Source organism: Apodemus sylvaticus, chromosome 9, assembly GCF_947179515.1.
Source record: "Apodemus sylvaticus chromosome 9, mApoSyl1.1, whole genome shotgun sequence".
Lineage (NCBI taxonomy): Eukaryota > Metazoa > Chordata > Mammalia > Rodentia > Muridae > Apodemus > Apodemus sylvaticus.
The window spans coordinates 40,670,573-40,687,660 of record NC_067480.1 but is presented as its reverse complement, the minus strand read 5'-3'; the positions used below and the strand labels follow the sequence as shown (position 1 = coordinate 40,687,660).

Below are 17,088 nucleotides of genomic sequence, written 5' to 3'. Positions count from 1 at the left end.
GATCTTGGACGTGGATTTTATGGAAGCCCCCTGTGAGGTAGAGACCTTGGGCAGAGACCTAAAAGAAGAAGGGTGCCTGACAGGAGGCAGGCGTGATGCAAAGCCCCACATGGTTAGCCAGTTCTATTTGTCTGGGGAGAACTCAGAGGGGAGAGTCCAGAAACCACTTCAAGATCTGTGTGTAGGCAGGATTTTCCCAACAGGACTTTAGGCATCCAGGAAATAAGGCCAACAATTGACAAATGGAACCTCACGAAATTAAAAAGCTTTGCACACAAAAGGAAACAGTTAATGGAGTGAAGAGACAGCCCCAGAGAGGGAGAAGAAGCCTTGTCAGCTATTCCTTCACAAAGGATCAATATCTAGAACGGACAAGGACCCACGGATGAGGCCCCATGAAACTCAAGGGGGAGTTGGGGAATTAAGAGTGAACAAAGCCAAAGGGGAAGTAAAAGAACACAGAATAAGTACGCATACTGTGAGAGGGGCGGATTGTTGGCGTGTTGAGGGAATGCTGGAGGGAGGTAGGAGGATGTGGATGCTGGAGGGAGGAGCATGTGTATGCTGGAGGGAGGGAGGGGCACGTGGATGCCTGAGGGAGGTACTGACTCCTAGGATATTCTGTCGAGCCTGAGAACTTTTTTTTTTTTTTAATACAGACTTCTAGATAGCATTTTCTTTATGGAAATAGTTCATGGGATGGAATAGTATGCGTTGTGATATGAAATAGTTTGAAATTGCAAGAACTACTCAGCTCTTTTTTTTTTCCTTTTAAAATTACCAATCTATAAGTTACAGATATAAGAAGATACCTGTTTAAATGTGGGAGCAGGGCTGGGCGTAGCTTAGTGACAGAGCATGTGCCTGGCCAGTGCAAGACCCTGGGTCCAACCCGTGGCAATAACAAATAAAACAGGCCAGTCAGAGCCACCGCCTTCGCAGGAGGGAGACCTCGATGGGCTGTGTCACTTCATTGTTTCTTAAGGGCATCTTGTTGCTCTATGGTCAGAGCAGTGGTTCTCCACCTGTGGGTCGTGACCCCATTGGCTCTGTCAACCCTTTCCCAGGGGTCACATACCAGATGGCCTGCATATCAGCTATCTACATTATGATCCATAACAGTAGGGAAATTACGGTTATGAAGTAGCAGGTCAGCACAACATGAGGAGCTCTATTAAAGGGTCCGTGAGGAAGGCTGAGGCCATTGTTTTTTGTTTTTTTTTTACAAGAACAAAACCAAGCCTTCCTTGTTTTTTATTTTCAGACTTTTTTTTTTAATTTTTTTTATTTGATATAATTTATTTACATTTCAAATGATTTCCCCTTTTCTAGCCCCCCACTCCCCGAAAGTCCCTCAAGCCCCCTTCTCTCCCCCTGTCCTCCCACCCACCCCTTCCCACTTCCCCGTTCTGGTTTTGCCGAATACTGCTTCACTGAGTCTTTCCAGAACCAGGGGCCACTCCTCCTTTCTTCTTGTACCTCATTTGATGTGTGGATTATATTTTGGGTATTCCAGTTTTCTAGGTTAATATCCACTTATTAGTGAGTGCATACCATGATTCACCTTTTGAGTCTGGGTTACCTCATTTAGTATGATGTTCTCTAGCTCCATCCATTTGCCTAAGAATTTCTTGAATTCATTGTTTCTAATGGCTGAATAGTACTCCATTGTGTAGATATACCACATTTTTTGCATCCACTCTTCTGTTGAGGGATACCTGGGTTCTTTCCAGCATCTGGCAATTATAAATAGGGCTGCTATGAACATAGTAGAGCATGTATCCTTATTACATGGTGGGGAATCCTCTGGGTATATGCCCAGGAGTGGTATAGCAGGATCTTCTGGAAGTGAGGTGCCCAGTTTTCGGAGGAACTGCCAGACTGATTTCCAGAGTGGTTGTACCAATTTGCAACCCCACCAGCAGTGAAGGAGTGTTCCTCTTTCTCCACACCCGGCTGAGGCCATTGTTGGCGTGCTGCCCAGGCCTGACTCAGACTGATGCCGACAGGCGACTGACTGGCACTAGCCTGTTGCACTCACTTGGGCAGCGGACAACCCGCCTCTCCCTTGGTCCTCTCCCCACCCTTGGTGAGTCTTTCTGGCATCCCTGTCAACAGTGAGTGTCCTCCAGAAGAGCATCTAGTGCTCCAGTCAGTATCAACAGATTCTTACTATGTGCCGGGCATACTTTCTGTGCTTACAGTCCAGCAGTACACAAGAGAAGATAGCTGTTTTCAAGGGGAAGGGCTAGATAATACATAAGTGAAGTAAGCAGTTGATGAGACGATTTTAAATAAATGCTTGAAAAACCCAAAATTGGGAAACGTTAGACTATGGCCAGACAATAGCTTGCAAGCGAAGAGGCTGCTTCATACACGGTGTCAGGGAAAGGCATTCTGAGAGGCTAATATTTGAGCAAAGACCCAACATGATAGAAAGGGGCCAATTCCACTAGAGCTGGGACAGGCAGAGGACATGAGGAGTGTTACCCAAGGACACAGAGGCAGGAGGGAACCAGAGGAGCTCATCTTTACTTGGTTGTGAGGAGTCAGAAGGCACTGCTATGATGGGAAGTGGAACTTTGTTTACAAGACTTCCTGGGTTGGGGTAAGGAGCTTGGATGAGTTACTCTTGTGTCTCCAAAGCACTTGAAGGAAACAAGGGAGGGGAGATTTCTTTTGGCTCAGTTTCAGGGGTTCTCACAGCTGGGAAGGCAGACGGAGCAGCTCACAGTGGTGGCGCATGGCAGAAGGTGGCTGTTCACATTGTGTGGGCCAGGAGCAGCATGCTGGAAGCAGGGTTTGGGTAACCTTCAAAGAGCCACCTCCAGGGGCCCGCTGTCACCAGCTTTACCCCAGCTCCTGAAGGTCTCACGGCCTCCCCAGAGCACACCCATAAGCCGGGGAGTTATCGTTTAGAACATAAGATCCTTTTCAGATGATTTAGGCCCAGGATAGTGTCAGCAGAAGCTGAGAGGCCAGTTAGAAGGAGGCCAGGCCAGGCCTGGGCAGGAGTGGTGCTCTCTCGCTCTCTCTCTCTCTCTCTCTCTCTCTCTCTCTCTCTTCATTTGTCATGTTCTGTCTCTCCCATTTTCTCCTTACATGGATGTCAGAGTCTGTTTCAGTGGGGATGCTCCGCATGTGGAGACAGGGTCACACGCTGCCCTCCCTGGTGGCAGCTCAATATTGTCACATTTTTCGGACCTTGCTCTGGGGCTCAGAGTGGGCAGCTCCCCTTAGGCCTCCATCTCACCCATCACACACTGCCGCCCCAAAAGCCACATGATAGAGACCATGCGTGCGATGAAGGGAAGTAGAAAACTTACTCTGAAGAAACTGTAATCTTGGAGAAATGGGGAGTTATGTCTCAGGAACCGTGTGTGCTCCCTAAGTAGTGTATAAGATGAAGGTCCCTCGAGGAGGTTTACAGAGGGAGTTGCCTCTGTGCCAGAGTCTGCTTTTATAGCTGGTTTTAGATGTGACCAGTGCCCTCTGAGCCATCCTGTTTGTCTCTGCTGTTTAGCATGAGTCTCCTAACCCTTCCAATTAGAGATGGAGGGTTCCTGATCAGAAAACAGAAAGCCATATTTGATGTCAGCCTCCGGGTTTTAAGGGCTTTGTGCTTTGCCTACAGTGTCTGCTGCATAGAGCCTTACATCTCCAGGAGCGGCTGCCCCCGATTCAGCAGCACATTTGGAATATGCTGGATCCCCCCACTGAGATGAAAGCGAAATGTGAGACTCCACTCTCTAAAGTAAAGACCCTTTTCCCTCTGACAGAAGTCATCAAGAAAAAGAACCAAGTGACCGCGCAGGACGTTTTCCAAGACAAGTGAGTACCTGATGTGGTCACCTTGGGATCTGTAGTAATGCAAAGGGAGGGGGATGGGGTAGGGTGGGGGCCAGAACAACAGAGTCTGGAATTATGGTGCTGTCCAGGTTTCTCTGGGATTACAGAGGGGGCTAGAACAACTTTGAAATCCTTGTGTAGAAATACTGAGTTCTCATACCTGTCCATCAGAGTCCTAGTCTAGCCTTGATGTTCACTTGGGCTGTCTTCTGGTTTGGATTGGATTTTGTATCAACCATAAAGTTTTTGTGAGTTATACATAGGAAGGCTAAGCAACATTAGTGAATGCCTGAGGCTGAGCTCTCTCTGTCTCTCTCTGTCTCTCTCTCTGTCTCTCTCTCCCTCTCTCCCTCCCTCTGTGTGTGTGTGTGTGCTCATGAACACATGTGTATGTGTAAATCAGAACAACTTGGATGTTGGTTCTGGGATCAAATGCACACTGCCAGGCTTGGCAGCAGGTTATCCTGCTGGTCTTGAGTTGTCCCTTTCCTAAAGTAAGGAGCTGGGGATGGGAAGGGCAGGCTGGATGTCACAAGGTTTCTGCTGGGTCTCAGCGTGCGTGCGTGTGCGCGTGTGTTTGTGTGTGTTTGTGTGTGTGTGTGTGTGTGGTGGGGTTAGGTGTCGGTGAGCTCTTTGGCGGAGAACTGCACCAACCGTGGCCCGTTAGCTGTTCTGTTAGGAGTGGAATGTACTTCCTATGGTGCATGAGCTAAGCTTGCAAAGGGTTAATAAAGTGTTTTCTTCTTCACATTTTGTTCAGAATCTATATTAACCTCCATATAAATAAAATTAAACTAGAAGAAAATATTCATTGTACAGAATCGTTTGTTTATGTGACATTGACTTTCCAGAATTCAGTCAGCTGGTTATTGGTGATTTTTTTTTTCTTAAGCCAAAATAATGCTTCTTTCTGCTGCATTTTGAGATTTGGCATCAGACCATGATCTCCTGCCCCCCTCCCTGTTTTCTTTGGTTTCCTTCCCACAGCTGTATCTCCATTGACAAAGTAAGGCTTATTATTTATAAGTACCCAGTGGGAAAGGATGAGTAATCTCCAGAAACTCTCATTGGTTTCTATAAATCAATGTTTAGTGAATTATTGTACAAGTTGAATAGAAAGCTTTGCATTTTTTCATAGCTTCCCAGAGGTAAATACCCCAACCTTTTGAAGGAAATTTTGATTTTTGAAGGAAAAAAAGAAAAAGCAGACTGAACCAGATTGATCCTGTTCTCCATCGTGCCCTGGGGAGCTTTACCACCCTTTTTAGCCTGTCCTGCTTTCTTCCGCACAGGAAGCCTGTCCCTGGAATTCCACCCCACCTCCATCTTTCTTTGCCTGTTCGCCTCTGGGTCCAATTGAGAGCCTCTCCATGAAGTCTGTGTCCCCCTCCTGCAGCACATGTCTATCCTCTCCCCATATGAAACTCCAGTTCGTGATCTTGATTACCTTCTGGTACTGTGGGAAAGAAATAGACCATTTCTCCTCCTCCTTTGATTAAAATGTAAATTAGCTGGTTAAGAAATAAACCACAGAGCCCCACAGGGCAGTTGCCCTGTGATGCGATCCCTGCAGTGATCACAGCCTTCAGCTGCAGTCCTATCACTCATCGAGGGGAAGGGGCGGCTGTGCTCAGTTTCTTGAGCTTTGCACCTGTGATAGATAAGGATAGATAGTGTGCGGCACCGCCTGGGCATCTGCTGGGGCCTGGGGATTAGCTCACCTGGACACTCTTTCCCACATTCCTGTTCTCCACCTTTTATTATCCGAAGTCGTAGTTTTTAAGAACGGTAGAAACGATGAAATTTAGCAAATATTTACTTAGTTCCTCCTTTATTCAAGACTGATTCAGTCTCCTTCACCTGGATTATAAAGCCCTCCATTTTAATGAAAAGCCCCCAGTTAGCTTTACAGGTTCTGCTAAGGGGGAAAACAGATCGCTAATACCGAGGTGTGTTTTTTATTTATTCACTATCCTTGAATCCAGTTTCCCGACTTCCAGTAGATAGGAAAAGAGCTAAGATTTGGATGTGATAACTATCTGATAAGTAACTTTCTTAGTAAAAAGCAAGATGTCTCTCACTTGTTAGGTTTTTGGTGGAATAATTTTATCTTTATGATAATTTCTTCCTCTAAATACAGCCACGGTCAGGCAGGATGGTTCAGTGGGTAAAGATTCTTGCCTTGCAAGCCTAGCTACCTGAAAGTGGGCAGAGAAACCAGCTTGACTAAGTGGTCCTCTGACCTCCCCGTGTTCATACCACGGCACATGGTTCTCCACAACAGTGACTGAAGAAGGTTAGAACCAGTCTCATTTCAAGAGATTTCATGGCTACAAACTCAGGATTAAAGCATTCTGAGCTGTGGGGAGGGAAGCCGATAGTCTAAAGTCAGCGTTACAGCATCATTCTGAAAACATGGCACATCTGAGAAACTGCTGTTCATCTTCAACCTAGTACCTGTAGTTGGATGCCTCGTACCTGTGGTGGTAATGTTGTCCTTTCCAAAGGGAAAGCGCTCTGCTGGCGCCTGCATGGAGTCCTGTGGTGTACTACATGCTGCCTGCATTGTCTAAAGCACTGCTTCCTTTAATGTTGGCATACACCGTGGAGTCAAAGTATCCTCTCTAGGCCAGGTGGTGCAGGAGACTTGGGGCGTCTGATGTCCAGCTCTGCCTGTACGGCACACATATGTCCTTGCTTTCTTTTGCACCTTGTAGAGATCGTCTAAGGTCTGCTGCTTTTTCCAAGTTTCCTAAACCTTCTCTCCCCGTTTACTCTCAGCACCCGATATTCTACTACAGCTCCATCTGACTAATGTTCAAGACGTGAGACCCTAGAGTCAGCCAGTGAGAGTTAACTCCCGTGCTCTGTGTGACTGTAGGTAGTAGCTGCTTATCCTCTGTTTCGTCATGAGTGAGATAGGGATGGCAGGAGTACCTGTCTCAGGGGTGTCATGAGGACTAATTGGATAACTCATGCCATTTACCTAGAACCCAACGCAGTGTATTGTATCATATCACATTATATCAAGTCATATCGTAAGAACAGCATTTATCAGTCAACAGTCTTCTTCATTTTGTTTGTTTTGTTTCTTTTGAGACAGGGTTTCTCTGTGTAGCCCTGGCTATCCTGGAACTCACTTTGTAGACCAGGCTGGCCTCAAACTCAGAAATCCACCTGCTTCTCAGCCAACAGTCTTCTAACAGCCCTCATCATGTCCCTAGGATGTTATCAAGGACAGCAGAGGCAATGATGGTGGTAATGACCTCATAGAGAAGCTAGTGGCCAGAAGTGCCTGCTCTGCAGACACCTTTACTTCCTTCTTTCCCGTCCCAGTGGACACAGGACACCTCATCTTTCATCCCTTCCCCATCGCTGTGGCCTGAGCTCCCATCTGCATAGTATCTGTTATCCTGGTCCACTAATGTCTTCTGTCCACTGTAACTAACCCGGTCGCCCCCTGCCCTCTTCTTGTTAACAGTTCTAAAACAAAACAATTCCCCCAGGCTCCTTCTTCAAATTGCTACTTGTTGCTAATGAGTAACATAACCACTGTGTTTCCTTCGAAGGCTAGGCCTCGGCTGCTTTTCTTGGACCGTCCTCCTTGGCGGCCTCTTTGAAGATCCAGACTACAGAACCACTTAAGTTCCTTCAGCCTTGCGCTCCCATTCTCCAGAGACTTTTGTCTTCACTGTGTTTGACATTGTCAATTATTCTTCTGTCTTGATATATCCCCTAAGTTAAGCTCCCAGATTTTTTTCCTAGTCTTTTAAAACTCCCTGCCAGACTCCTCTGTTTCCTTTCCCTGCCAACCTTACATGTGTTGCGTGTATAGTGATGCTTTTATTTTATTTTATTTTATTTTTTATTTCTGTTCTCCTGTATTTCTTTCATTCTTTCTTTTTTAATTTTTTTATTTTCTATATTCTATGTTTACATTCCAAATGATTTTCTTTTTCCTGGATCCCCCCTCCCCATAAGTTCCCTAAGCCCTCTTCCCTCCGCCCATTCTCCTATCAACCCCCTCCTACTTCTCTGTCTTGGTACTCTCCTACAGTGCTGGAACAAGCATTTTCAGGACCAGGGACCTCTCCTTCCTTCCTTCTTGGGAGTCATTTGATATGTGAATTGTGTCTTGGGTATTCAGAGTTTCTGAGCTAATATCCACTTATCAGTGACTGTATTCCATGAGTGTTCTTTTATGACTGGGTTACCTCACTTAGGATGCCTAAGAATTTCATAAATTCATTGTTTTTAATTGCTGAGTAGTATTCCATTGTGTATATATACCACATTTTCTGTATCTATTCCTCCATTGAGGGACATCTGGGTTCTTTCCAGCTTCTGGCTATTATAAATAGGGCTGCTATGAACATAGTTGAGCATGTGTCCTTATTGCATGCTGGGGAATTCTCTGGGTATATGCCCAGGATTGGTATTGCAGGGTCTTCCGGAAGTGTTATGCCCAGCTTTCTGAGGAACCGCCAGACTGATTTCCAGAGTGGTTGTACCAACTTGCATTCTTGTGGAAACTTTATTACAGAGGCAAGATTGATTACATCCATAGCCATTGGTAAGCAGGTTAACCTTTGGCCTCCTCCCTCCTCAGGAGGAGTAGAAACTTACTTTCTAAACTTGCCTTCGTCTTTTTAGGGAGCCCTCCTGATTCCCTTTTCCTTAGCTACTCAGGGGCTGCCAACTAGTTACAGTGAATTCTTAAAACTTTTATTACATTCTTTTTATTTATTTGTGTGTGTGTGTGTGTGTGTGCGTGTGTGAATGCACTGTGGCACACACAGGGGTCCAAGGACAACCTGTGGGAGTTGATTCTGTCCCAGGTCCTGGAGATGAAACTCAGGTTGTCATGTATGGGGGCAGGTGCCTTTGTCCCCTGAGCCATCTCCCTAGCCTGAGTGATTTGTGAGTGTGTGCGTGTGGGGTGTGTGTGTGTTTGCATGTGTATATTTTTTTTAAAGTCGGGTCACATCATTGCTACTTAAAGTGCTTTAATTCCATGCTTCTTAATCCTCTCTCCCTCCTTGTCTCTGATGGGCTCATTCAGTACAAACACCAAGAGCCCTCTCTCCAGATGAGTGTCCTTACACCCCACACTTTGAATGTGATTTCAGTAGTTCTGTTTCCTCAGGCTGCAGATCAGCCTTGCCCTCAGCGGCCCCCTCCGCTTGCCACCTAAGATGATGGGACCGTTACCCAAACAAGAAAGCCAGCAGCCAGACCGAAGTCTACGCACTCCCGCTATCCTAACAAAACCATTTGTTTCCTCACCCCATCCCCTTTGATTGGGGGTTGGCCCAGGGCCTCACACACATGCTCCATCAGTGAACTGTACCCCAGGCTACCCTTGTGTTCATACTCGGCCAGGTGATAACTTAGTAAACTCTAAAGCCCAGATAATATCCCAAGATCAGATCACATGAGTGTACCAGGAAGGTAGAGGCTGAGACTAGGGCTGGCAGGATGGCTCGGGACATGAAAGCACTCACTGTGCATGCCCGATGACCCAAGTTGGATCTAGAATCCACAGGACAGAGAGAGACCCTGCTGCCTCATGTTGTCCTCTGACCTCTACATGCAAGCTGTAGCGTGTGGGTGTCTGTATACACACACCAGTAGTAGTAGTAGTAGTAGTAGTAGTAGTAGTAATTTAAAATTTCAAATAGGGTGGTGGTGGCATATGCCTTTAATCTTAGCACTTGGGAGGCAGAGGCAGGCAGATTTCTGAGTTCGAGGCCAGCCTGGTCTACAGAGTGAGTTCCAGGACAGCCAGGGCTATACAGAGAAACCCTATCTCGAAAAAAAATAAATAAAATTTCAAATAAAAAAAAAATCTACAAAAGTGTAAGTCTGGAAACCAGGTGTATCATGGCCCACATCTTCAGACTCCCTTCTCGTCTCTCGGGGGCTAACTGTGGCTCGTTTTCATGCTTACATAGACTAGGGACAAGTCTTCCGGGGTCTGTGTCGTCTCTCCCATGTCTGCCGCCAGCCTTTGTGTGCTAACGCTCTTCTCATCAAGAAAGAGCCGTGCTGACCTTGCCCCTGAGCTTCGTGGCCCTTGTCACCCTGCCTTCTCCCCTCTCCACTTCTCAGTGGGGGAACGGCAGAGACCAGAACGCCTTAGTCACACAGCACTTATTACTGTGCTAGTTATTCTGTGTGTCCCTGTAAGAGAACGTTCATTATTGACTCCAGTTGCTGCCTTTTTAATTTTTGCTTCATTTTAAAGAAGCCTTCTTCTATGAGCTCATTCTGAATGTGGGGATTTGAGCAGAAAGCCAACACATTTTGAAATACTAGAATTGAGAAATCTTTAATAGAGGGAAGGGTGCCTGGTATGCACAAGATTATGAGTAGTAGTGCCAGCACTATGCCCAAGGTGAAGGGATGTGCATATTACTTCCAGTTAGTCATACCACAATAATGTTTACTTATTTTAAACCATCAAGTTATTTTTGACATATTTAATTTTAGCTTGTCAATTAAAACAGATTATTTCTTGGTGCATATGTATGTGTGTGCTTGTGTGTTCATGTTTGTGTATGTGTGTGTGTGGCACATATATGTATAAAGGCCAGAGGGAGAACTTTTTCTGGTGACATTCATGTTTAAAATTTCCTTTTCTTGAGATAGGCTCTCTCACTGACCTGTAACTCACCAAGTAGGCTAGGCTAGCCAGTTCCAAGGATCCGCCTGTGTCTGCCTCCCAAACACTAGGTTTACAGCACACCACCATCTCTCTTTTTCTTCCTCCCTCTCTCTTACACACACACACACACACACACACACACGCACACGCACACGCACACGCACACGCGCACGCACGCACACACGCATGCACTCTGTCTCACCCTGCCTTGAGTTCTGGAAATTGAACTCAGGTCCTTCTGCTTACAAGACAAGGCACTTTACTGACTGAGCCATCTCCCCAGCCCTAACTAGACCTTAGTTAGGAGTTTCTTGGTTACTACTTTCAGTTGTTTCTCTGTGGCTGCCCTTGGCCTGCGATTTCTCTGGGAGGAAATTCTTCGCATTGTTGTGTTTCACTGTGTGAGGAGGTGATGGGCAGTGTGTCCATGGGCTGAATGTTCTTTTCTCCTTTAATCACCCTGTCTCAGAAGCCAGTGTTAGCAAAGCCAGCCTGCTACTTGAGGCAAGATAGGGCCTTTCTCGGAGCCGTCTTTCTCTCGATCCTGTTGAGCATTGTCAGCACTGTGCTCGAATAAAATCAGGGCCGTAAGATGAAAAGGTTTACTTCAAAAAATTTTTTTAAAGCTTAAAAAAAGTTTTCCCATATTTACCTGGTCTAGTAAGTTTTGCCACGTTTAATTAGAAGCTTACTGAGATCTTACATAGATTGGGACAATGGGAAAGATGGTTTTCCAGACACAGCGCTCATCCGTGTACGTGCAAAGCTCTGGCTCTGGGTTCAGGATGGGACCGGGAGGATGCCTGATGGGCAGAGGAATTTCTTAGTTAACACTCAGCTGCTGATGTGGCTGCTGCTGCTGCCTTCCGTATTGCTGCAAGGCGAAGCCACGTTAATCCAAGGCCTCCTGTCAGGGCCCCAAGGCAGAGAGAAGGCGCCGGCTATTTGGATAGAATGTCTGTTAGGTGTCTTTACTTTGATGCTTTGGAGATCACGCTTTTCACATACAATATCTCAGCTGTTGCATTTTTATTTTGTTGTAAGGGGGAAACACCTGTTTCTTTCCTTTCTAGTCATGAAGAGGGGCCTGCTGCTAAAAAATACAAGACTGAGAAAGAAGAAGGTTTCATCAGCATCTCCAGCCTGGCAGAAGGGAATGTCACCAAGGTAAACTGAGCTTTTCCAGTGTCCCTCTCTCTCTCCCTCTGCAGGAAGGCCACGGTTTGAGTTCAGTGAGTCTACTGACTTACCGCTCTATCTGGTCCTCTCTGTATATGAACCATGTAGGCCAATCCCATGTTTGTCCTTTCTTCCTGGAAGTAATTAATAGTGAATGACATATAGAATTATGTGTTGGATTATGGTGAGCAGATCTCTGAATAAGATGTAGACACAGAATGCCTTCATTTTGCATTTTCCATTGGATCAAGATGATAGGATTAAGCGGGGAACAGTTACTTATTCCTAAAATATGTAAAATTGAAGAAGAATACCTTTCCTGACTTCTAATATAATGCTTCAGAGGCTGGAGAGATGGCTCTGATAGTTGAAAGTACCCAAGTTCCGTCCCCAGCACCCACATGGAGTGGCTCACAGCCCCCTGTATCTCCAGCTCCAGGGGATCCAACACTTGTAGAGAGAATCTCTTATGTACTGTGTGGAAGCATCACCTGTCAGTAAAAAGCTGATGGCCTATCAGCTGAGGCAGGAGCTAGAAGGCGGGACATCAGGCCGAGAGAGATAGGATTCAGGGAAAGACTCAAGAAAGGGAGATTTCTTCTCCGACTGGAGGGATGGATGGAGACCAGGAGAGGTAACCAAGGCAAGAGCTGCGAGGCAGACTTAGACTAAAATAAGCAGGTTATATAAGGTACAGGCCAGTCAGGGAACAAGCCCATACTTGATGAATAATTAACTTTCAGCATTGTTATTCTGGGAACAAAGAGGCTGGGTGGAAAAGCTCGTGGCTACAAACACCTCTGGCTTTCTCTGGTACCTGCACTCATGTGCACAAGTCCACACATAGTTATACATGTGCAATTTAAAAACAATAAAAATAAATCTAAAGAAAAAAAAACAAAACTGCTGGGCAGTGGTGGCACACGCCTTCAATCCCAGCACTTGGGAGGCAGAGGCAGGCGGATTTCTGAGTTCGAGGCCAGCCTGGTCTACGGAGTGAGTTCCAGGACAGCCAGGGCTACACAGAGAAACCTTGTCTCAAAAAACAAAACAAACAAACAACAAACAAAAAACCCACAAAAAAAAAGCCCTTCAAAACAGAACTTGATTAGGACTTTCCAAATCAAGTTTCCTTTGCTATGGAGACCGTCATTGGAAGAGAAGGTTTCAGGAGCGTGCATCTCTTACTCTTCTTATGTGTAGCACTGTTTTGAATCAACATCTTAGCATTCCCCTGTTAGCAAAATCAAACAGAAATGTCTCAGAAAAATTACCCGTCTCAACAGTGGTTTGAATGTGGTGGGTTGGTTTCTTCTGTAGTATTGAGAAGTCAAGATCCTGTGTAGGACTTTCCTACCTGCGATCCCAAGCCAGGCTGAAACAGTGCACTTCCCGGTAAAGTTCACTGACACTCACAGGACCCCTTCGTCCCCTCCTCTTGGGGCCAAGTGCTGCAGAGGCTGGGTTAGGGTGGAGAGTAATTTGGACTAAAGACAGGTGTGATCAGAAAATGTGACAGGCACATTGCTTTAGATCTGTGTATATGATCTGGTTTGTTAGGAGGATATGTTCTGTTTGGACATCTTTATGCATTCTATCAAAACTTCAGTGGCAAAGGACCAGTAGCAGCACCTCCCCCCCAAAAAAAACAAACAAAAAAAAACCAAACAAGGAAACTGCAGTTCAGTAGGTCAAGCATTTGTCTATTGTTGCTAATGTATTTAGCATGACCGCACACACCAACGTCCTCCCTTTCCTAACTGGTTTGGTATCAGAATGTACAGGTGATCTTTACCACATAAGACCTTCAAGCTGGCCTGGCTAGTGGCTTGGATTGCAATACTTTTGACTCTCTGGCGATAAGTCACCTGGAATGATGAAAGTCAAGTGAGAAGAGGCAAGGCAACCAAGAAACTGGTTGAATTTTCTAGCTGTTGTTGTTTTTTAATTGATGTTTTTATATGTGCACATGTGTGCATACATACACATATGCATGCCCCATGTAGAAATACGACAACTTGGAAGAGGAACTGGTTTTCTCTTTCTCATCTGTTAATGCTCTGAGTTCAGTCTTGCCCCCACCCCCACCCCCATGAATCTTCTAGCTTTTAAGAGAGTCCTGGAAATCAAAATGATAGACAGGCCTTCTTTTTTGTCTTTAGGAGTACACTTACTACATTAACCCATCTATCTTGCCTGAGGTTTGATGGTTAGTTTTAACTATCAACATGCCATAATCTAGAATCATCTGGGAATTGAATCACCGTGAGCAACTATCTAGAGGAGGTTGGCCTGTGGGCGTCTGTGGGGCATTATCTTGCTTGTGTTAGTGGAGGTGGGAAGAGCTGCCCACCATAGGTGGTGCCACGCCCTAGGAAGGGAAGTCTGCAGTGCTGATGATTGGGCACTACCATGCACACATTTATTCATTGCTCTCTTCCTGTTGATGGATGTGGTATGAACAGACCTCCTCCTACTTCTTCCACTGTGACTTCCCTGCTATGGTGGCCTGTAACCCAGAGCTGGGAGCTGTTTTTGACGGTGTTTTACCCACAATGACAGGAATGGAATTAAGATGTATGGATATTGCCAAAATGTGAAGTAACCTGCAGGTGTGTGATCCATGGGTCTGTTCTAGGTTGGAAGTGTGAATCCTGTTGAGAACTTCCGTGTCCTAGTGAGACAGAAGATTGCCAGCTTTTGAGGAAGGTAAGAGGCACGCCCCTCGGGTGTAAGAGACATACACAGTCTAATTGATTTACGGCCTGGATTAGGAGTTGAGGGGTTCTGCTGCTACGCTTTCTCGGCATTGGTCTTCATGGGCTGATCTGTGCTGCTGGTGCTGAGTTGACAGTGGGGTGGGCATGGTCAAACACAGCACATCTCAGCCAGAGATGAGACTATAGTGCCAGTCTCCCTGTTGCAGAAGCTTTGGATCAGAACTGTGGAACTTTTATTTCCACCTCCTTGAAGTTCTTTGGTGTCCTATGAATGGGGTAGATCCCGTCTATCTTTTGAAATACGATTTCTTGCCCCAGGCTCCGTCTAGAAGGATGTTGCTGTACTTCTAGGCTGAATTCTTCTCACAGGCCTTATCCTCATCTTTCCTTAGCATAGAGTACTTGTAACTCCATTCAGGTTTGTGGCTAATATCACAATAGTTTACAGGAACAAATGGAGGCTTAGCGACCCGTGATGGTCATGTAATTCACTCTTAGAAAGGCAGCAAATAGCAGTTTGTAAGCCTGTAGGTTTGTTTGTTTTCCTTTTCTCTTTGGTTTGAGACAAGGTTTCTCTGTGTAGCCCTGGCTTGTCCCAGAACTCACTCTGTAGACCAGGCTGGCCTCAAACTCAGAGATCGCCTGCCCCTGCCTCCTGAGTGCTGGGATTACAGGCATGCGCCACCATTGGCCCTGCTGTTTTTTATGTTCATTCTGGAAATTCATTTTTGCTATCCAGAGTCAGGTTGTTGCCTTATCTATGTGTGTTTATCTTCATGTATGCATAGAAATCTCTCTTCCAAAAAGGCAGCTTTTTAGTGCAAAACTGAATCTTAAGTACCACTACTCCCAAGAACAGGTGCATAGTGTGTGGTCTGACAAGACAACCGGACTTGCTGTGTTATTGTTCAAAGGCGAACATGATGCATAAAGCCTCCGAAGGCACTAGCAGTCACCAGGTCAGATCCCACGGGCTGGCACACCCAGAGGCCACGTGCATGATCACTTCCTGAGAGTGACTAGCCTGATGTCTGATGATCTGAGGACAGAAGGGGTCTGTGTGTGTTCTGTGTTTGAGACAGAGGAAGAGGCTTTTGTTTTGTTAAGTATTACTATATAGGAATAAAGCCTTTGAGTTGTAAGACAAAAGAAAAACATCTAAACTGGGCCTAGGTGGCTAATGCTTTTAATCCCATCAAATGGAGGACAGAGGCAAATGGATCTCTGAGCTTGAGGCCAGCCTGGTCTACAGAGCTAGATCTAGAACTGCCAAGGCTACACAGAGAAACCCTGGCTTAAACAAACAAAAACTAACAAACAAAAAACCAAAAAAACCAAAACCAAAACACACCCAAAGACCAAACATCTCTTCATCTAAACAGAAGGAAATCTAGAAATCTGGGCACAGTTTCAGGAGCAGTGGCAGGACGGTGCCTCAGACATCATCTGTCGCTGGGTGTGGATCCCAGGGCTTGGCAGGCAGAGGCAGGAAGACTGCCATCTCCTTTTTTTCTTTCGTGAATTGACATCATCAGTAGGGAAGGGACTTTTAGAGTGACTTTGTGTTTGGAAGGGCAGATAAATTAGAGGACCATGTTGTCAGTCTCCTCTGTGTGTGTGTATGTGTGTGTGTGTGTGTGAGTGTGTGTTGGTTTTTCATCTTCTTGTTTGTTTTTGTTTGTGTTTGTTTTTAAGGACAGGGCCTTGGTGTGTAATCCTCTGTGGCCTAGAACTCATTCTGTATACCAGGTTGGCCTCTAACTCTGTAGACCAGGTTGGCCTCCCTGAGATACACCCGTTCTTCTGCCTCCCAAGTGCCTATATTAAAAGGAGTGAGCCAGCACTTTATTGTATCTTTAGAGAAGAATGAAATCTTAGCTTTTAATTGCTTATTGTCTGGTCAGTCAGTGTCCAGTGCCCTCTTCTGGAAGTGGCTGCTCTTCCAGCTTCCTGTGGGATAGTCTCTTCAGGGACTAAATATAGCTATGATCACCACTGTGTGGTACATCCTAGTTATTGGTGTCTACTGTGTAGAGATCACTGGGCTAGCACTTTATCTTAGCACTCGCTATCCTAGTATATCCAGTACAGCACTTCTGCAGTCACATTAAGAAAGTGGAGACAATGTTAGAACTTTGAAGGGGTGTTTGAGAAGGTCGTTTTTATTCAGGGAACACTTGGGTGGGTGTTGAGAGCAGAAGCGAATCCTTGTCCTAGGCTTGGCCATCAGCCATTGCTAAGGCATCAGAAGAAGGGAAATGCATAGCTGCTTAGAGGGTAGAAATACTGGGGCTGGAGAGGTGGCTCAGTGGTTAAGAGCCCTGCTCTTCTAGAGGTCCTGAGTTCAATTCCCAGCAACCACACGGTGACTCACAACCATCTGTAATGGGATTCCATGCCCTCTTCTGGTGTGTCTGAAGACAACTACAATGTACTCACATACATTAAATAAATATATAAACAAATAAATAAAAATGTTAGAAAAAAGAAGGTAGCAGTCGAGCTGGTCCTGGAGAGGAGTGAGAGGAGGTGGGAGGAAGGGGAAGTGAATGAATTAGCCCATGGACAGGTCTGTGGTTTTCACCACCAGTTTCCATGTGATAACCACAAAACCCAGATGGCTGAAACTAGGACTGGCACTGCCAGGTTTATGTGCTACACTGGGTGAAACTG

At 45.8% G+C, this 17,088-nt stretch overlaps 1 protein-coding gene across 1 annotated transcript in view; it reads left to right on the top strand.

Moving 5' to 3' along the window:
• Xrcc5 (X-ray repair cross complementing 5) overlaps positions 1–14,415 on the top strand; it is a 50,789-nt gene extending 36,374 nt beyond the window's left edge. Inside the window, exons 14-16 of the mRNA XM_052192647.1 lie at positions 3,635–3,831; positions 11,590–11,683; positions 14,334–14,415. Of these exons, the coding sequence (XP_052048607.1) occupies positions 3,635–3,831; positions 11,590–11,683; positions 14,334–14,399 (357 nt within the window). The 3' untranslated portion in view covers positions 14,400–14,415. The remainder of the gene's footprint in view (positions 1–3,634; positions 3,832–11,589; positions 11,684–14,333) is intronic.
• The last annotated feature ends 2,673 nt before the right edge of the window (positions 14,416–17,088 follow it).